This window comes from Berghia stephanieae, chromosome 10, assembly GCF_034508935.2.
Source record: "Berghia stephanieae isolate SIO BIC M18660-M18661 chromosome 10, UCSD_Bste_1.3, whole genome shotgun sequence".
Lineage (NCBI taxonomy): Eukaryota > Metazoa > Mollusca > Gastropoda > Nudibranchia > Aeolidiidae > Berghia > Berghia stephanieae.
Genome location: NC_088369.1, coordinates 4,136,923 through 4,156,922, shown reverse-complemented (window position 1 = coordinate 4,156,922; position 20,000 = coordinate 4,136,923). Strand labels below are relative to the sequence as shown.

At 36.9% G+C, this 20,000-nt stretch overlaps 2 protein-coding genes across 5 annotated transcripts in view; one reads left to right on the top strand and one right to left on the bottom strand.

Annotated features, from left to right (window-relative positions):
* Nucleotides 1-20,000, bottom strand: part of LOC144956100 (uncharacterized) — a 92,137-nt gene that overhangs the window by 71,552 nt on the left and 585 nt on the right. For 2 of the 4 annotated variants that reach the window (XR_013641876.1, XM_078886448.1), the window contains exon 1: nt 13,049-13,229. The exons of 1 other annotated variant lie outside the window; for it this stretch is intronic. The gene's annotated coding sequence lies outside the window, so the exon portion shown is untranslated. Of the gene's footprint in view, nt 1-13,048; nt 13,230-14,493; nt 15,808-20,000 lie in introns of those variants that run through there. One more of the 4 variants, XM_078886449.1, reaches the window with a different exon arrangement.
* The window catches only part of LOC144956099 (uncharacterized), a 48,100-nt gene continuing 30,993 nt past the window's right edge, over nt 2,894-20,000 (top strand). Inside the window, exons 1-2 of the mRNA XM_078886447.1 lie at nt 2,894-3,827; nt 17,988-18,369. Coding sequence (XP_078742573.1) covers nt 18,061-18,369 — 309 coding nt within the window. The 5' untranslated portion in view covers nt 2,894-3,827; nt 17,988-18,060. The remainder of the gene's footprint in view (nt 3,828-17,987; nt 18,370-20,000) is intronic.

The window sequence follows — 20,000 nt, the reverse complement described above, 5'->3', positions numbered from 1 at the left end:
AACTGTATGAATGTAACACGTACTTTTAAAAAACATAAAAATTATCTTAAATAACTTTTAATGTTGAATAGTCTTCCTGTGAAGTTGTAAACATGAGAATTAAAACCTACTGTTTGTCCCCACAGTTTTCATTTAAAATTGTTTTTTGGGGTTTTTTTGGGGTGGGGGTGGGGAGGAGGGTTTTTGGGGGTTTTTGGGGTGGGGGTGGGGAGGAGGGTTTTTGGGTTTTTTTGGGGTGGGGGTGGGGAGGAGGGTTTTTGGGGGTTTTTGGGGTGGGGGTGGGGAGGAGGGTTGTTCCAAGCTGTTCATATGTAAACAAATGAGTAATTATACCTACATAATATCAATGGGGATGATGATGATGATGATGATGCGGTTGATGATGATGATGATGATGATGATGATGATGATGATGATGATGATGATGATGATACTAATAATAATAATAATTATAATTATAATATTATTATTAATAATATATAATAATAATAATAATAATAATAAAAAAAACAACAACAACAAACAAACAACAACAACAACAAACAACAACAACAAATAATAATATAATAATAATAATAATATAATAATAATAATAATAATATAATAATAATAATAATAATAATAATAATAATAATAATAATAATATAATAATAATAATAATAATAATAATAATAATAATAATAATAATAATAATAATAATAATAATAATAATAATAATAATATATTATAAACATAAAATATATTATGAAAATAATGATGATAAAAATGATGATTGACATGATCATGATCTTGATGATGAATATAAACACTCTTTTTACTTCTATCATCGTGATCTTCATCATCATTGTCGTCTATTCTCGTAAACAAACAGTAGCAAACAAACTCTGAAATGTTTGACAAATTGGACATTAAAAAAAAAATTAAATTCATTTTGATTTATCATAATTTTGCAAATGGTGTGTCATTCATTCTGCAGCAATTATTTTTTCTGTCACCCTCATCTTAAATGTAGAATGAACTTCAATGATTGATCGTATTAAGTTTAATGAATTGTATTGTTTATTCATATCAATGTTTATGCTATTTTACTATGCTATTTTTAGATTATGTTCATTGAGAATAATGATTAAATTACATTTTTATATGTTTCCCGTCGTATCAAAACGGTTAGATTTCAAGGTGAACCAACCTTTGATGCATAAAATTTAAATTTTCTGTAATCTTATAATACCATAGTATATTAAAATAAATGACATCATTATAAAGAGTCATTTTTAAACTCTCTCCTTACCGACCATATTCAGTTTTTTCCCCCAAAACGGCAGGCTTACCCAGCAGAAAAATTGATTTTTTAAACGCAAACAATCTCTATACAGAAAAACCCCCAACTTTATGTTCTTATTCATTAAACAAAGATCATTGTGATGTACAAAATAAATCTGAATACGAAAAAATGTATTTTGTGACGATTTTGCTGTATGTGGTAAGGAGAGGGTTAAGCTACTTTCATACATTTCATAATTCTTAAATTCCCTGATTCTGGTTATTTTGGCATTATAAACTTATTGTTTGTCAGGGTGTTACGACATAATATTCCTTAAAATTCAATTTCAATGTTTACATTTTACTTAAAATAAATAAATTCTCATTCTGTAAAGAAACATTTTTATTCTGTCTTTAACATCACAATTTAGGTGTACGAATTGGCAGGTCTGGTCATCGAATGCAATGATATGCTTGATTTAACATTGTTGTCATGGACAACATTTTAAGATAAAGATCTGAACAAGTTTGTATGAAAGGTGCCAGACAAAGCAAGAAAGAAAAAATAGAAGAAAAATAAACCATCCCAATAAATCAGTCTATCTCGACTGGGGATCGAACCTCAGACCGTCAGATTACCGGTCAGACGTGCCACACACTTGTTCAGATCTTTATCTTAAACTGGTGCCTGCTCCTTAATTTCTTTAATTTGATATTTTCAACAACAAAAATTATTTTGGTTTGAAAATGTTTCCTATTCCAACAACGAACCCAAAACAGTTTGGATTATCAGCCCTGATAATAAGTATGGACAGTGACAACACTTACATTACATAATGCTGGTAATTTTGACATTCAAATTACTATTCCTGATTTTGCTCACTCTAACATGGTACCAAATTGATACATTATTAAATTGCCTATATAACTGTAATACAAGTTACAAGTTATAACTATTTAGTTACAATTATTTAACTCGTATAGACTAAGCTGGTAACTGCTAGTTTGTGTGTCACCAACAACTCTTGCCTGACATAAATTTGGCGCTAGCTGATTTTGTGCGGCAACAACTTACGTGCCAAACTCTTAAATAGACTAGGCTACCCCCCTCTTCGTCATGAGAAAAGAGAGAGAGAGAGAGAGAGAGAGAGAGAGAGAGAGAGAGAGAGAGAGAGAGAGAGAGAGGCTAAACACATTGTGAAGAAGAAATAAAAGACTCAGTCAATCTAACCTAGCTATCGACAACAAAGTAATCGTCCATATAAAATAACACACTAGCTTGTTTTAAAATCTCTGTATTTCAATAACGGGGTTATGTCTCTTGGCTGTTATCATTCATGACTTGAAAATAGGGAGAAAAAAACAACATGTATATTAATTTCATTTCACATAGACTATTAACTGACTGATTCCTTTATTTATTTTTGAGCAATTTTAATTGTATATTAAACGTTTTCTAGAATTGGAAATATTTTGTTTACAAATAAATACAACACGTATGTATTAACATCGTTATTAATAAACAAATTGAAAATATCTAATACTATTTTTTTCTTTCAAATTTAATTTTTCTCAATATCATCTAAAGCCTTTGTCACCTGTTTATTACAAACTAGATTATGTAAGATATCAAATATTTCAAAGATTCAAATGCTCGACAACGAAAATTGTTTCATTTTCTGACAATGGATACGACAATCAACTTATTATATAGTATGTATTCGAAGACCTTTGCCTGTCAATTCAAACGTTGCTCCGCCCTCGTCGTAGTGAGATTGACGTTCACAAGCAACCAGATTCATAGGAAAACTCGGATATTTATAGCTTTTCCAGGTAAGAGACAATAACGACATTGGCTTACTTACGCCCATATCAAGGTCTAACAACAGAGCTTCCAATCATTTATTTCGCAATAATTTAATAATAATAATAATAATAATAATAATAATAATAATAATAATAATAATAATAATAATAATAATAATAATAATAATAATAATAATAATAATAATTTCGTTTCGGATTGCTATAAATAAGAGGCTAAAAATAAACGTCAGTTCTGAGGGATTCCCATATTTTCAGCTAGCTGGCTAGCTTGCTGGTTACCAGGTTCTCTCTCCGTGCTTGGAAGAGTGTTCGGGCGAGCTGGAAGCAAGAGCTTGGTGTTGCAAATCGTATATCCAGTCAGTTCTGCTGGGAATTAAAAGGGTGTGGAATACTTCGATCTTTGCTTCTGCAAAAAGTGAATTCGTTGCAAACATTTTGGACACTGCAGCTGTTTTTGTTCATGTAGTATAATATATTTGTTCAAGGTGTCGATAGTTACACTTGTAAATTATCGATTCTTGTTTAGTACCTACTTACTACCTTGAGCACAAAACTAGGGCGGCTGTCTACAGATTGAAAGCAAACAGTTCCATCCAGATAGCGGGCATACATACACGTACGGTTCTCAAGAACACGATTTGAACACGACCACAGAGGGAATAAAATAATAACAAAGCTCTATCACCATCGACTGAATTCCGCAAAGAAGCAAGCAAGGGAAGAAAGAAAAAAAAAAGGTGAACAATATTTAAAATGTAGCATTGAAGACTATATTTTCTTTGTGACCTTTCTAGCTTAATTTAGAATATATACATGTTGATGAGCCATGTTTTTTTTTAAAAATCGATACATCTGGGTAAAGAGTTGTGTCACTCCTATAGCCTCAATATTTTGATTATTTCATTGAATTTAGGTCAACGCTTTCAAATGCGTTGTTCGTGGAGACAGTATATTATGATCTGCAAAGTGGTGACCTTGGATGTTTTAAAAAATTGCAATGGAAAATATCGTGTAGGTTTTCTTCTCATAGTATGGGTTTTTATGGGTAGCATGGGTTTTTGTGCGGTTATGTGGTGTAGTGGTATGAATGACACTCGCTTTCGGATCGCAAGGCCCTGAGTTCGTGCTTCGCTCGGTGCATAGTTGAGTCTTTGGAAAAAGCTATTTACTCACATTCCCTCACCATACTCGGGTGTAACGGAAAAAAAAAAAATTGCAATATCGCCTAACAGGCGTCATGTCTCGTTCTACATGTTATGTGTTGCTGTTGGTCAGAGACCCCTTGTAAAGCGCTTTGACCACGTTTTTTGAGTACTGCACATTGCGCTATATAAAAAAAACCCTCAAGTTTTCTTGTTCATGGAGAAAGTATACGATCCGCAAAGTGTTGACCTTGGGTGTTTAAAAGTTGCAATGGAAGATATTTTTTCTTTTTATAGTATGTTTTTTTTTTAACGACAAGTACATATATGCAGGTCTGACATCCGAACGCACTCATGGGCCTAGTTTAACATTGTACTAATGGGCAAAATTTGCGTCATCTTGTTCTGTTAATATTTCCATTATAACAATGAGCCCTAATAAATTTGGTTATCAGACCTGCAAATAAGTGCACGTCGACACTGTCCAAAAGAAAGATTGATAATTTTAAAAATCTTGATTTTTAGTTTGACCAAAACAGTTTTCATCAGCAGATATCCACCAGTACAATCAATTGAAATTTTAAATTGAATTATTTTTTTTTAAAAATTTTGCGGCTATATAGTACTTTTGTGTATGACACTCGCTTTCGGATCGGAAGGTCCTGGGTTCGAGCCAGCCTCACTCAACTCATAGTTGAGTCCTTGGAAAATATTTTACTCACTTTTTTTCACCGTACTCAGGTGTAAAATGACTCCCCGGCCCTTAACAGCGTTGTCTCAGGCATGACAAAGGATCCCTGACCAACAGCAATACGTAATATTATAAAGAACGAGACATGACGCCTGTTAGGCGATAACACAGTTATTTTGTTTTTTTCCCCCGACAAACAGACGTCATGTCTCGTTCTTTATGTTTTGTGTTGCAGTTGGTCAGGGACACTTTGTAAACCGCTTTGAATGCGCATGTTTTGTGGATATTTTGCTATATAAAAGCTCAATAAAAAAACATCTTTCCGGTTGAGACTTTTTGGACATATTGAGAATCTTTTTAATTGATAGTTATTTGATTTTTTTTTCGTCGCAAAAATATTCTTTTATTTAAATTTGAAATTACAATGGCATTGATACAAAAAGGGGTCCTGAAAGCCCAGCTGGTAGAGCACTCGCTTCACACGCAAAAGGACAAAGATCGATCCCGGGTATATCTGAATTTCCTGTCCACCCGGCAGTGAATGGGGTAGCTGATTTTGTTAGATTGGTGGAAAGTACGTTGCTTTAGACTAGCGTCCTATCCAAATGATAACAAGAAATTGCTATAGTCCGTTTCACGCTATGGAAACCGGGATAAACTCCGGCTCCATGGCGGCTCTGAAGGACTGCTTTTTTTATTGATTTTCTTTTTTCATGGCCAAATTTTTTTTTTTTTTCAAAAATTGAAATTACACTGGCATTGTTACAAAATTGCCAGATACAGTTCTTAGAGTCATTAGGCTCGTAAAGCCGGAATTTATCCCGGCCGGTCTCTGTACATAGTATGCGCTTGGCTAAGAAACTCACAACAGTGCCATCCGGAATTATAACGGACCAACACACAAAACAATGTGTTACCTTGAAGGTTTATAGTCTAGTTCATACAGTTTAGTGAGAATTACTCATAAACGCGGATGGCAAAAAGCAATAACAAAGACATGGGTGACGTCAACTTCATACTATCTACAGGCTGAGAGGGACAACAGCAATTGATCGCTACCCTTTGAATAGGATGCGAAAAAGTACTTTTCTGCTGGTTGGACATCTGGGTCAGATGAAAATTGACAAGTCATTCTAAACTGAGACTGAGATAAAAACTTTGAAAAAAAAACTGTTTAAACAATTAAAAAGGTTCAAATACTCAAATCAATCATAATATTATATACAACAAAGGGAGAAGTATGATGCAAAACAAAATCTATTTTTAGATCAAACACCGGAAATGAACGTCCACTGAGTAAAGGTGAAGGCCGACGTTATCGTTTGTATGCTCAAGTTTCCGATTTTTGAAAAAAAAAAATCATTTATTTTCTTTCTTTTTTTTATCCCTTAAAATATTAATAAAGCTGTATATCCAGGAAAAAAAATAATAATATTATCAACCACTTTAAGTACATACCTGTATCGATACCCTAAAAAATATATTCTGATTAAAATCCAGTACCAAATACACTTGTCTGGGTCAACGTGTCAAATTAGGGAGCAGACACTGGTGTTAGATAAAGTTCGGAGAAAGTCTGGATGAAACAATGTCCGACTTTAATAATAATAATAATAATAATAATAATAATAATAATAATAATAATAATAATAATAATGATGATGATGATGATGATGATGATGATGATGATGATGATGATGATGATGATGATGATGATGATGATGATCATCATCATCATCATCATCATCATCATCATCATCATCATCATCATCATCATCATCATCATCATCATCATCATCATCACCATCATCATTATTATTATCATTATTACTATTAATATTATTATTATTATTATTATTATTATTATTATTATTATTATTATTATTATTATTATTATTATTATTATTATTATTATTATTATTATCATTATTATCATCATCATTGTCGTTAGTAGTGCTCACGGAAACAAGTGGTCCCATTGGTTCAACTATAGAATACAACTCACGATTTGTTTTCTTTTGTAGCAAAAAACTGGCATTTTGACGTCATTGTTTGGTCAGTGTCAGGCTATAACTTTACGAAGGCCACGCACATACCCACACAAGTCCACAACAATAACAAATAAACAAAAGTGAGAGGGGCTCTAGAAAAATGGTCCACTGTCCACTGAGAAGTACTTATATGAGATTTTATGATCAACGTCGTGAACATTGGATAATATTACGATTCTTACACGAGCTTGCGAGTACGCTTTGGGAACAAAGTTCGAATTCCCAAAACCCAAGAGTGTAAGAAATCTTTTATTCCACCCCCTCAATCAATTCAGATTTCGTCATCTTTGAATAAAAGACATCTTCAAAACCACTTAAATAATACTTCTTGTTAAAGAATCTGATTTTTAGTGAAACTTAACGATTTATAATCTGACGTCACAAATTATTATTGCAAACATGATATCATTACGCGTTACTATTTAGGGAGAGGGGTGGAATTATATAGATAGATAATAAAAGGTGTGATGGTACTTTTCACTGAAAATAAAAGTTTCACAATAAAAAAATATATAATAATAGTTTGCTCATTCTGCCATACTTTCACAAACTTTAATTGTAATTCTCTCCTTACCAGCTATTATTAGAATTTTCCCTAAAAATTTACACCCACCCAGCACAAAAATAGACTTTTCTTACTCAAACAAGAAAGTAACAAGTGAGCTCTACAACACAGTGTTTAGTATTTATAGCTGTCATCAAAGCATTTCTTTAAATTTCTTGATGTACAAGAGTAATCAGAATGAGAAAATTGTCGGTTACATCGTAACGAATGTGACGATTTTCCTGTGGGTGGTAAGGAAATTTTTCCATTTTTTTGTGGACAATAAATATTTATTACTATCTTCCTAAAGATCTAGATACTATTAAACATTTAATTTTTCTTTCCGAATTCCGAGCGCACTTTTAACTCTCTTTATCAGACCAATTTCCGGATTTTTTCCGAAATTTTCAGACAATTTCATAGAATAGATTCTGAAAAATATTTCACACAGTATCCCATACCCCTAGTAAAATGACATTGAGCAAAATAGCTTTCGTTTTACTACCTGCACCCTTTTCGACCGTGTTTTTCGTGCCTTTATAGATAGTACATTTAATTTTGAGAAAATGCACTTCAATAATATTATTTTAATATCATTTTCCACCAAAAATCTCAAAATCAATTTTTGAAGGATTTTCCTGATAATTAGAGCAGCGTGGCTCAGTGTTTTCTTCGTACCCGGCAGGTACCGAGTTCGATCACCCGCAGCTGCGCTGTGTGGCTTTGAGCAAGTCGTCTCGTCCTAGTTCAATTTGCTATGCTGCATTGCGGCTGACGACTGGGTTATTTCAGTCTTCCCTTGGAATAGACCCTAGAGAAAAATTTCCCCTTTGGGATGAATAAAAGGGAATTTTATTTTATTTATTCTATTTTTTTTTTATTTAGACCCAAACCGCGCCCCGTGCCCCGAGAAAACGATATTAGAGGGCTATATCATCATCTTAGAAATAATATTATTGAAGTGTATTTTCTCAAAATATCCTATCTATAAAGGCACGAAAAACACGGTTGAGAAGGGTGTAAGTAGATAGTAAGAAAACTGTCACTCTCTGAAAAATATAAACACATTTTTATAAAACAAAACGTTTCTTCAATTTTTGTGATTAACAGAATACATATGAATGAGAGAAATGTGAGATGTATGGCTAGGAATGGGACGCCTTTCTTATGGTCATAGGGAATGAGATTAGCGCTCCTTCCCTATAGGGATAGCGTTGAGTAAAGTTTTATGTACTTTTTTATTTTTCAAAAAAATTGAACAAGTATGTATGAAGGTGCCAAACAAAACAAGAAAGAAAAATAAAAGAAGAAAAAAAAACCATCCCAAAAAAATCAGTCGACATCCACTGGGGATGGAACCTCAGACTCTTCTGATTACCGGTCAGACGTGCAACCTTTACATTTTTTTCTCTCCAATACTACTTGTCTACTTCAAATGGTCAAATCAAATCTCAGTCAGTTTTTAATATTAAAAAAAATGATAAAGGATCTGCAACTTCTAGAGAAATGTCCATTAAAATATTTTTTTTTTTGCACCATATGGACGTCGTGTATATTTTATTTTTAGGTCTGATCTTGTGGTGGTGTTGTTATATTTACAAGAGCGTAATACTGTTTTGTAAAGCTTGTTTTGACCTACAAAATTATGTATATTATGCACTTTGTGCGCTTAAATTTGAGTTTAAAAATTCAATTGATGTATTGAGTAAGTATGAGATTTTAGTAAAAGTTTTGAGATTTGTCGGTAAGGAGAGAGCTAAGGGGCAGTCTGGGTCTAATTATCAGGAAATCCTAAAAAAAAATATTTTTAGACTTTGGTAGAAAACGATATTAGAGGGCTATATTTTTATCTGAGAAATAATATTATTGAAGTACATTTTCTCAAAATATACTATCTATAAAGGCACGAAAAACACAGTCGAAAAGGGTGTAAGTATAGTAAGAAAAATGTCGCTCTCTGAAAAATATAAACACATTTTTATTCTTTATGATTTTGACCTGAAAGTTCAAATTTCGAGTAAAAGTACTCTTATCTTGTCAAACATTCTCAAAACTTGGATTTTATAGGAGAGTTCTTTGAGTACTCAGGATCATTTGGGGCCGTACAAAGACTATATCATTAAGGGCTAACCCACACCGAAGACTGACTACAACTACCCGACAATGCCGTCCTCTGTCGTCTTCCGGATAAAGACGTCGGACACGGACAAAATACTAAGAATAAAGAGAACAGCCACTAGACCTACCCATACCAAGCTCGAAAAAAACCCATTAAAAAACGGTAGAGGACGTCGGGTGCTTGGGATGGGTAGGTCTAGCGGCTCTTCTCTTTATTCTTAGTAAATTTTGTCCGTGCCCCGACGTTTTTATCCGGAAGACGGCAGTGCCGAGTCGTCAGGAGTCAGTCTCCGGTGTGGGTAAGCCCTAACACTCTCGATAAAGTACAAAGACACTGGATAACCAATTAAATAATGTGACACTGACTGTGGCCTTCGTAAAGTTATGGCCTGATACTGGCCAAAAAATGACGTCCAAATGCCAGTCTTTTGCCACAAAAGAAAACAAATCGTGAGTTGTATTAAATAGTTCAACCAATGAAATAACTTGTTTCCATGAGCTCTACTAACGACAACTCACTAGGCGGTGCAAAAAACAAAAACAAATAATGACGTCAAATTGCCAGTCCTTTTGGATTTCAGTATCAGGCAATAACATAACGATGGCTTCGCACTGACTCAGACACCATTAGCACCATCAGTAGGGGGAAATTAGGCTAAAACCATGCGAATTCGGGTTGAACGCATGAAACTTTGCATACATGTTACCAAAACATCTGCTATAGAATCACTCTGGCAATCAATCATAACGTTTCGGTTTAAGGTCTTAGATTTTCCCTATTATAGCTGTATTAAACAAGGGAGATAACAGAGTAAATACATATAATTTCTTCATATTCGTTGTATTAGGGGGAATTGGGCTAAAACTTGAGGTCACTTGAAATACCTATTATTGACCAGTCGCCGAAAATAATCTAGGCTGTCTGACCGATGTGCAAATGCCATCCATGCGCAAATTAAAATTTCAACAAAAACCAATCCACAACTGCCAACACGCAAGCATAGCACCCGTACCATCCACCCTTTGACATACACAACCATCTGATCAAACACAACATAATAATAATAATAATAATAATAATAATAATAATAATAATAATAATAATAATAATAATAATAATAATAATAATAATAATAATAATAATAATAATGTAGGCAACAGAACTTTATTCCCACGAACAACTAAGAAATTGAACAGTCTGCCAGAAGAAATAGTGACAGAACCATGTCATGAACAATAGGATTCAATAGTCTGATGTCACGTCCGTCCAGCAACCAGCAGCTTTGTACTAAACAAAGAAAATCGGAACGTTTTATTCTTCATGATGGCTTGAACTTTTTCACATGTCATGTGATCAGAATGTATAAAAGTCAAAACATGATCAGATTTATAATGTTTTTCTCCTCTGGATACACTTTTATGCTCGTCGGAGAAGTATTTCATAAGGGTGTCCGCCATTGTTCCGATAGTTTAGAACCAGTTACTAAATTACTATGCGCCATTACGAGGGAAGTGACGTCACGACTGTTGAACCGTATTCCTGGCCGAGCTGAGCACCCGCCTCCAACATGACGCAGCGCTTGGGCGTTGGCTGCCCGAACGAAGAAGAACAGTATCATCTAGAAGAAATGTGAGTCCCAGGTTTGAGTGTTTTTGACAAGACGAGGTCAAATTCTATCGATCGATATTCGAAGAGCGAATTTTCTGGTCAAAATTTTCACTCTCTCCTTACGAACCATTTTCAGGGAAAATTGATTTTTTAACACTCAATCTGAAGAGTTATCAGTTCCTTCATTGACATAATTTTTGTGTAGCATAACAAGCTTTCGAAAAAAAAGATTTTTTCAAAAAATATTGTGATGTACAAAACTTTTCTGATTAACAAAAAAATGTTCATTGTAACCTAACAAATGTGACGATTTTCTTGTAGTTGGTAAGGAGAGGGTTAAAAGTGTTTTTGTTTTCATATTATGCCAAACAGTGAGTAAATAAATGCCAAATTATAGATTTAAACACAATAAGCGACATTACTTAGACCTTGAAAGAGTACTTGGCTATTTAAAAAAAAGAACTTTTATATAGCGCAATATCCACTAAATGTTCTCAAAGAGCTTTACAAGGGGCCCCTGACCAACAGCAACACGTAACATGTAGAACGAAACATGACGCCTGTTAGGCGATATTATAATTTTTTCTGACAGAGACAACGCTGTCAACGTCCAGGTACTCATTTTACACCTGAATACGATGAGAGAATGTGAGTAAAGAGCCTTTTCCAAGGACTCAACTATGCGTCGAGCGAGGGGCTCGAACGCAGGACCTTCCGATCCGAAAGCCGAGTGTCATACCACAAGACCACATAGCTATAAGCAGTGATGATGCATAAACACAACTTAAGGGGGGGGGGGGGGGGGGGGGGGGGGGGGGGGGGGGGGGGAGAAAGACTGAAGTGAAGCACGAATAAATTTATGAAATGGAAATGTTATTCTATTCGAGGGAATAAATTAATTATGAAGGATCAGGGAGTCCAATCAAAGTTCAGCCATGTCGCTTTTTTATAAAAATAAGTAAATAAAATTCCTTTTATTCATCCCATAGGGGAAATTTATTTTTTGGGTCTATTCCAAGGTAAGACTGGTATAACCTAGGGGTCAACCGCAGTAGAGCGCCGCAAATTGAGCTAGGGCGTGGAGGTCACTTGCTAAAGGCCACACAGTGCAGCGGCGGGTGATCGAACTCACTACCTTTCGGTACCTTTCGGTACATTTCGATACCGAATAGCCACGCTGCCCATTTTGATTGATTGTGTAATAATTGTGTAGTTAAATGGTAGAGAGACAGAGAGAGAAAGAGAGGGAGAGAGAGAGAGAGGGAGAGAGAGAGAGAGGGGGAGAAAGAGGGAGAGAGAGGGAGAGAGAGAGAGAGGGAGAGAGAGGAGAGAGAGAGAGAGAGGAGAGAGAGAGAGAGAGAGAGACAGAGAGAGAGACAGAGAGAGAGAGAGACAGAGAGAGAGAGAGACAGAGAGAGAAAGAGAGAGAGAGAGGTGGGGGGTGGGGGTGGGTGGAGAGATGAAAGGAAGAGTAGAGAATGGGTGCGAGAATGGGAAGGGGGAGGGAGGAAGGGGGAGGGGGGAGGGAGGAGTGGGGGGGGGAGGAGGAGGGGGGGGGGGCGGGAACTCGTTAAAGTAAGATACAGTCAGTCGATTTATATATTCGGTGCAATGTGCACGTATTCGCAGGTCCCATAACCCAATTTCATTGTTGTAAATTTTTTTTTTGGAAATGATGCAAAATATTGTCCATTACAACAATGTTAACCTAGGCCATAAGGATGTTCGGATGTCAGACCTGCATATATGTACACGTTGATTCGGAACCAACAATCTGAATAAAAGTTATTGAAGTATACTTACCCCTCAATCAAAAATCCATTATTTGTACGTTAATCCATATCACTGTTATCAGTTTGCCGTTTTTGATATTTTGAAAAAAAAAACAAAAAACAAATTCCATTTCATCAGAACCTGAAACCATCCAACGAATGACGTCACAATTCAAGGAAATGATCACAAATTTATTCATTACCTTCTTATAATAATGTATGCACAAATAAACAAAAATTAATATTCTACATTTGAAAAAAAAAAAAAGAGGACAACACGCCAAACGCGAAACGTTTCGGGCTCAAAAATCCATCTTCAGCCAACAACAAGACCAATAGAAAATATAAGTAGGTACAAAACAGATAGACGGCAATTTTATTGGGGATTTTTTTTGTTGTTGTTTGACTGAAGAACGATTTTGAGCCCGAAACGTTCAGTGTTTGGTAGTTTGGTGTTTTTTAACATTACTTTTTATATACAGACCACCAGACCGCAGCTTCTGGCCGCTTAGTATCACGTTATATCAATGTATGTACAGTTAGTACTTTTCTTTTCTACTTCGTCTGACACTGTTTCATACACACTTTTTCGGGTCTCTAAAAAAATTGAGCTTTTTTTGTATAGCGCAATATCCACTAAACATGCTCAACGCGCTTTACAAGGGGTCAGTCCCTAGCCAACAGCAACACATAACATGTAGATCGAGACATGACGCCTGTTAGGGGATAATAAAAATATTTTCCGACAGAGACAACACTGTTTACGGCCAGGTACTCATTTTACACCTGAGCAGGGTGAGAGAATGTGAGTAAATAGTCTTTTCCAAGGACTCAACTATGCACCGAGCGAGGCTCGAACTCAGGACCTTCCGATCCGAAAGCGAATATCAAACCATAGCCGCTGTAAATTCACTTTTCTTCATCTGGTTCACACTTACGTAATACCGGATTGAGGAAGATGGGGCACATATTAAGTTTAAGTGTCTCCTTCAGAGTATTAAGGCGGTTTGGGAGGGGGAAACTTTTTTTTATAATGTTCTAGTAGGGGGTTTGGGAGGGGGGGGGGGACTTTTTTTTAAAAGTTTCCCCCCTGTTATAAAAACAAAACAAAAACAAGAATACTGGGGATGTAGGAGCTTTCGGAAGGCCTCCCTCAAGTTCGTTCCTTCTGTAAACCACAACACTTAGATAACAGTCTCATATGAGTGGATACTTGTAAATATTACAGGGAGTAAATGCATTCACTTCATATGATATGCAATGCTTATCATTAAGTTCACCTCGACATAAACCCGTTCAGGTGCGGTGGGGAACAAATCACGTTACTGATTATAAATCAAAACAACATTAATGGCCTCCTACACAAAGCTGTCGTTTATCACACTAACTAAAACATGTCAAAAACACACTTTAAAACTTGAATTGTAAATGAAATCAGAAAAATCAAGACTTTTAACACACTTGACCTCAACACACCAGTGATTTCAGCTTTGTCAACAAACGTGCTGCTGGCAACTAAACACAACTACACACTAATATTATTCTTTAACACATTTGACGCCGAATGCAATCCACTGCACAATAACAACAAACAGGTAGATATAAAGCTGCGCGTGTCAAACGGACACTCATAGTTATTGCCTGACTGTAGCTTTCGGAAACTCAAAGCCTGGTACTTACCGAATAGTTACGTCAAATAACAAGTCGACAAGCACAAAAGAAAACAAATTAATTGTGAGTTGTGTTCAATAGTCAACATCAATGGGATCGTAAATTAAATTATTTCCTTGAGCACTACACGGGGCGGCGCAATAATATTATCCTAAAATGACCTCATAAAACACGTCGGGATGGATACAAGTTAACTAAACAACTGCGTCAAAATACTATGATGAATACTCACAAACTCTGTTGCTGCCGGCTTCAGCTACTTCGAAAGGGTTAAAGATAGATATGGCCAACGTCTTGACGAGCTAGAATGCTAGAATAGCCTGACAAACCCCTAAAAACTACGTCACAATGCGAGACGATGAGAACCAAAATAAACTGAACAATGAGTTGTGTCCATAAGAATCGTTGGCTAAGAAAATTGCCATCCGGAAATATAACGGACCAGCGACAGCGCGGCTCAGCGGTAATGTCTTTGCTTCGTACCCGAAAGTTACCGAGTTCGATCACCCACCGCTGCGCTGTGTGGCCTTGAGCAAGTCACCTCCTCAACCTAGCTCAATGTGCGGCTCTGCATTGCAAATGATGCCTGGGTTATTCCAGTTTTCCCTGAGACCGCCATAAACATTAATAAAATTCCCTTTATTCATCCCCAAGGGAAGACTTGAATAACCCAGGCATCAGCCGCAGAGCAGCGCCGCAAACTGAGCTAGGGCGAGGTGACTTGCTCAAAGCCACACAACGTAGCGGCGGGTGATTGAACTCTGTACCTTTCGGGTAGGAAGCAAAGACCGCTGAGCCACGCTGCCCCTTAACCTGAAACGTCTTCATCATCTGTCTTCGTTAACTAAATTGAAGCTTTCCTTCAATTTGACTGTTGTTATTTTATGTCTTTGAGCCCCTAGTAGCAACACTTGCACAATAGATAGTATGCAGATGACGTCACTCAGGCCTTTGTTATTGTTTTTGCCATCCGCGTTTGTGAGTTGTTCTCACTAAACTGTATTAACCAGACTATAAAAGTTCATGGTTACACAGAGTTTGTGTGTTGGTCCGTTATACTTCCGGATGGCAATGTTGTGAACTCCTTGGCCAAGCGCATTCTATCTATAGGGAATGAGATTAGCGGAAGAGTAGCGTCCCTTGATTGGACGTCACCCATAGTCTGTGATGTCACCGGCGGAAAAGTTATTAGAGATAGAGAGAACGTCATGTTGGTTGTGCGCATGCGAGGACGCGAGACGCATGCGCACAACCAACATGACGTTCTCTCTATCTCTAATAACTTTTCCGCCGGTGACGTCACAGACTATGGGTGACGTCCAATCAAGGGACGCTACTCTTCCACTAATCTCATTCCCTATTATTAGGTGAATTTGGTTATCACAGATTATGTCCTTTTGTTGTAACCAACACAGTGAATACTTTAAGAGGAAAGGCAGCACACACGTAAACACTTTTTTAAAGGCTAGATAATTTCTACGAACAAACAAATCTCACAAAATCACACAAATCATGTTAAAAATAAGCCTTAACATCGAGATACCTCCCAGTCCCGCGTGGAGATGTCATTGTAATGTTTCTTTGTCCACAAACTAAGGGACTGAAATGGGCACGATCTATAGATAGTTCGAAGATGACGTCACTCAAGCCTTTGTTATTGTTTTTTGCCATCCGCGTTTAGAGTAATGCTCACTGAACTGCATTAACCAGACTATAAACGTTCATGGATACACACAGTTTTGTGTGTTGGTCCTCTTTACTTTCGGATGGCGATGTTATGAGCTTCTTAGCCAAGCGCATACTATCTATATTACATTTCCATGTGCTCGAGGTCATTGGTCACATTGGAATATGTGCTCAAGATGACCGACATAGTGAAAAGTGTTCACAATTTGAGAAATATCCAACGCTACAATTGGTAATATTGCTCAGCATGACTCAGCATGACTCATGGGTATGTTTACAACTTTCATAAACAAAGCAGCTTGTTTCTTTGTCCACAAACTAAGGGACTGAAATTGGTAGATAATGCATTCACTTAATAGATAGTTCAAAGATGACGTCACTCAGGTCTTTATTATTGGTTTTTGCCATCCGCGTTTGTGAGTAATTCACACTAAACTATATTATACTGACTACAAACGTTCATGGTTACACACAATGTGTGTTGATCCGTTATACTTCCGGATGGCAATGTTATGAGCTTCTTAGCCAAGCGCATACTATCTATACAGAAAGGCTAATGGTAAACAACTCAGTGTATATAAAATCATTAGCCTACGCCAACGGATAAGAAAGTAACGACGATTTTAAATGTGTATACTTTCTTTTGATCGCAAGTATACAATGCATTCACTCAATAACCAACATGGGAAAAAGTGGTATAGGGAATGAGATTAGTGGAAGAGTAGCATCCGTTGATTGGACGTCATCTTACAGAAAGGAAGTCAATTTGGTTTTGAAGTGTCTCAAGCCGCTTTCACCGGAAGCGAGGACGAGAGACGCATGCGCACAAGCAACATGACGTTCTCTCTCTAATAACTTTTCCGCCGGTGACGTCACAGACTATGGGTTACGTCCAATCAAGGGACGCTACTCTTCCGCTAATCTCATTCCCTATTGTGTAAGAGGACTAATTTATAATAATTATTTTAGTTTTGAAACTGCAGTACTGACCGGATTCTAGCACGGTCTCGGGAGAAGTCAATAGCGTACTAGAATCCGATTATGACGAAAAAAAATATGTTCATGGGACAGCTAACGACAGTATATAGATAAGATTTAGTAGCCCAGCTCTATGGTGCCATATGTGACCCATCGTCTCAAAACGGTATTATGTCGGAATGAACCATATCCTTAAAAGCCGAATTAAATGTTAAACTGTTCAAAAATATAAATGGTTGGCATTTGAACCCTAAAATATCGTATCCATTCTCTTCAATAAAACATACAAACTCAACACAAGTCTGATATTTCTGGCTATAAATTCAATTTTCAACATCTTAACCATCCCGACTTAATACAGTTTTGAGGCGAAGGGTCACATATTGGAGAGAGAGAGAGAGAGAGAGAGAGAGAGAGAGAGAGAGAGAGAGAGAGAGAGAGAGAGAGAGGGAGAGAGAGAGAGAGAGAGAGAGAAGGAGAAGAGAGAGAGAGAGAGATAGAGAGAGAGGAGAGAGAGAGAGGAGAGAGAGAGAGAGAGAGAGAGAGAGAGAGAGAGAGAGAGAGAGAGAGAGAGAGAGAGAGAGATGGAATCCACATTGCTTTCACATAATCGTTTGAATTTTTTTTCTATGCAGGCTAGAACTCAATTTTAAAAAACCAAGAACTTCCAAGTTACAGACAAAATCGCCCGAAGAGCGGGAACAGAAAATGCCGAGTCTTAGCAAGACCATCTCCAAAAAAGTTTCCAAGAACCCTCTTCTTCGACAGAACAGTGACAAACAATGTGTTGTATGCATCCACGCAGAAGGAATGATGGACAAGAAAAGTCCTCCAAGCCCCTGCCGGATATATAACCTTATAATCATCACCATCTTGTTTTCAACATGCGTCATCTGCGCATGCGTGTATGCTGCCACTTCCGTCATACAGAAGAATGTGCTGGCGGAGGTAATGGAGCACCAAGAGAAACTTCAGAGGCAGACCAGTGATGCAACTAATTCTTACGGTGATCCTACGGTTGGTGATAAATCATCATCATCGTCGTCATCATCATCTTCATACTTATCATCATCATCATCATCACCACCACCATCACCACCACCACCATCATCATCATCATCATCATCATCATCATCATCATCATCATCATCATCATCATCATCATCATCATCATCATCATCATCATGTCGACTCTCACGAAGTTAATGTATTATGCCTAGTTGATTTTTCTGCAGCATTTAGACACCAAGGACCATGACATATTGTTTTTTAAAAAAATATTTAAAAATTGAGCTTTATATTGCGCAATATCCACTAGATGTGCTCAAAGCGCTTTACAAGGGGTCCCTGGTCAACAGGAACATTTAACATGTAGGACGGGACATGCCGCCTGTTAGGCGATATTACAATTTTTCGAACAAAGACACGCTGTTAACGGCCAGGTACTCATTTTACACCTGAGTACGGTGAGAGAAAGTGAGTAAAGAGCCTTTTCCAAGGACTCAACTATGCGCCGAGCGCGAGGCTCGAACCCAGCACCTTCCGATCCAAAAGCGAGTGTCATACCACAAGACCACATAGCCGCACTGTCCCAACTTGAGAAAACTTTGGGGATTATTGGAACATCCCAAAAGATGTTTTAATCATATCCCATGGATCGCAGACAGGCTGTCGTGGTGGATAGTGTCAAATCAGACAGCCAGATACTAAATTATTTTTTGAATACCCCATGGTTCGGTCCTTTGACCTGTATTATTTACACTGTGTATGCAACCTCTTTCGCCTATTGTACGAACATTTGGACCCTCCTATCATTTCTATGCAGATGACTCTCAAATCTTTGACTCTATAAACGTGCTACGGTTTTAAAAACAAATTGATAAATAGGATTGAAACCTGCTATAGTAAAATTAAGAATAGGATTCAATAGTCGTAACGTCACTTCCTTCCTAATGACGCATGGTAACTTAGTAACACTGGCTCTAAACTATCGGAACAATGGCGGAGCCCGTATGAAATATTTCTCCGGCTAGCATAAAAGCGTATCCAGAGGGAAAAACCCCCATAAATTTGATCATTTTTGACTTTTACACATTCTGATCAAAAGGCATATGAAAATGGAATGAAAAGTTCTAGCCAGCTTGAAGAATAAAAAGTAATGATTTTCTTTGTTTAGAACCAAGATGGCCGCCGTTGCCGGGCGGCGTGACATCAGACTACTGGATATTATATTCTTTTTGAATGATGATAAAACAAATATTTTAATTAATGCTAAACTTGAGCTTTTATATAGAGCAATATCGACTAAACGTGCTCAAAGCGATTTACAAAGAGGTCCCTAGACAATAGCAACACTTACCTAACATGTAGAACGAGACATGACGCCTGTTAGGCGATACTACATTTTTTTTTCGGACAGACACGACCCTGTTAACGGCCAGGTACTCATTTTACACCTGAGTACGGTGAGAGAATGTGAATAAAGAGTCTTTTCCAATGACTCAACAATGGGCCGAAAGAGGCTCGAACCCAGGACACTCCGATCTGAAAGCGAGTGTCATATCACAAGACCACATAGCCGCAACGATAATTGTTGGAACTACAGTTATTGAATCTGGCACCAAAGTCAACATTATTTGCGTCTATTT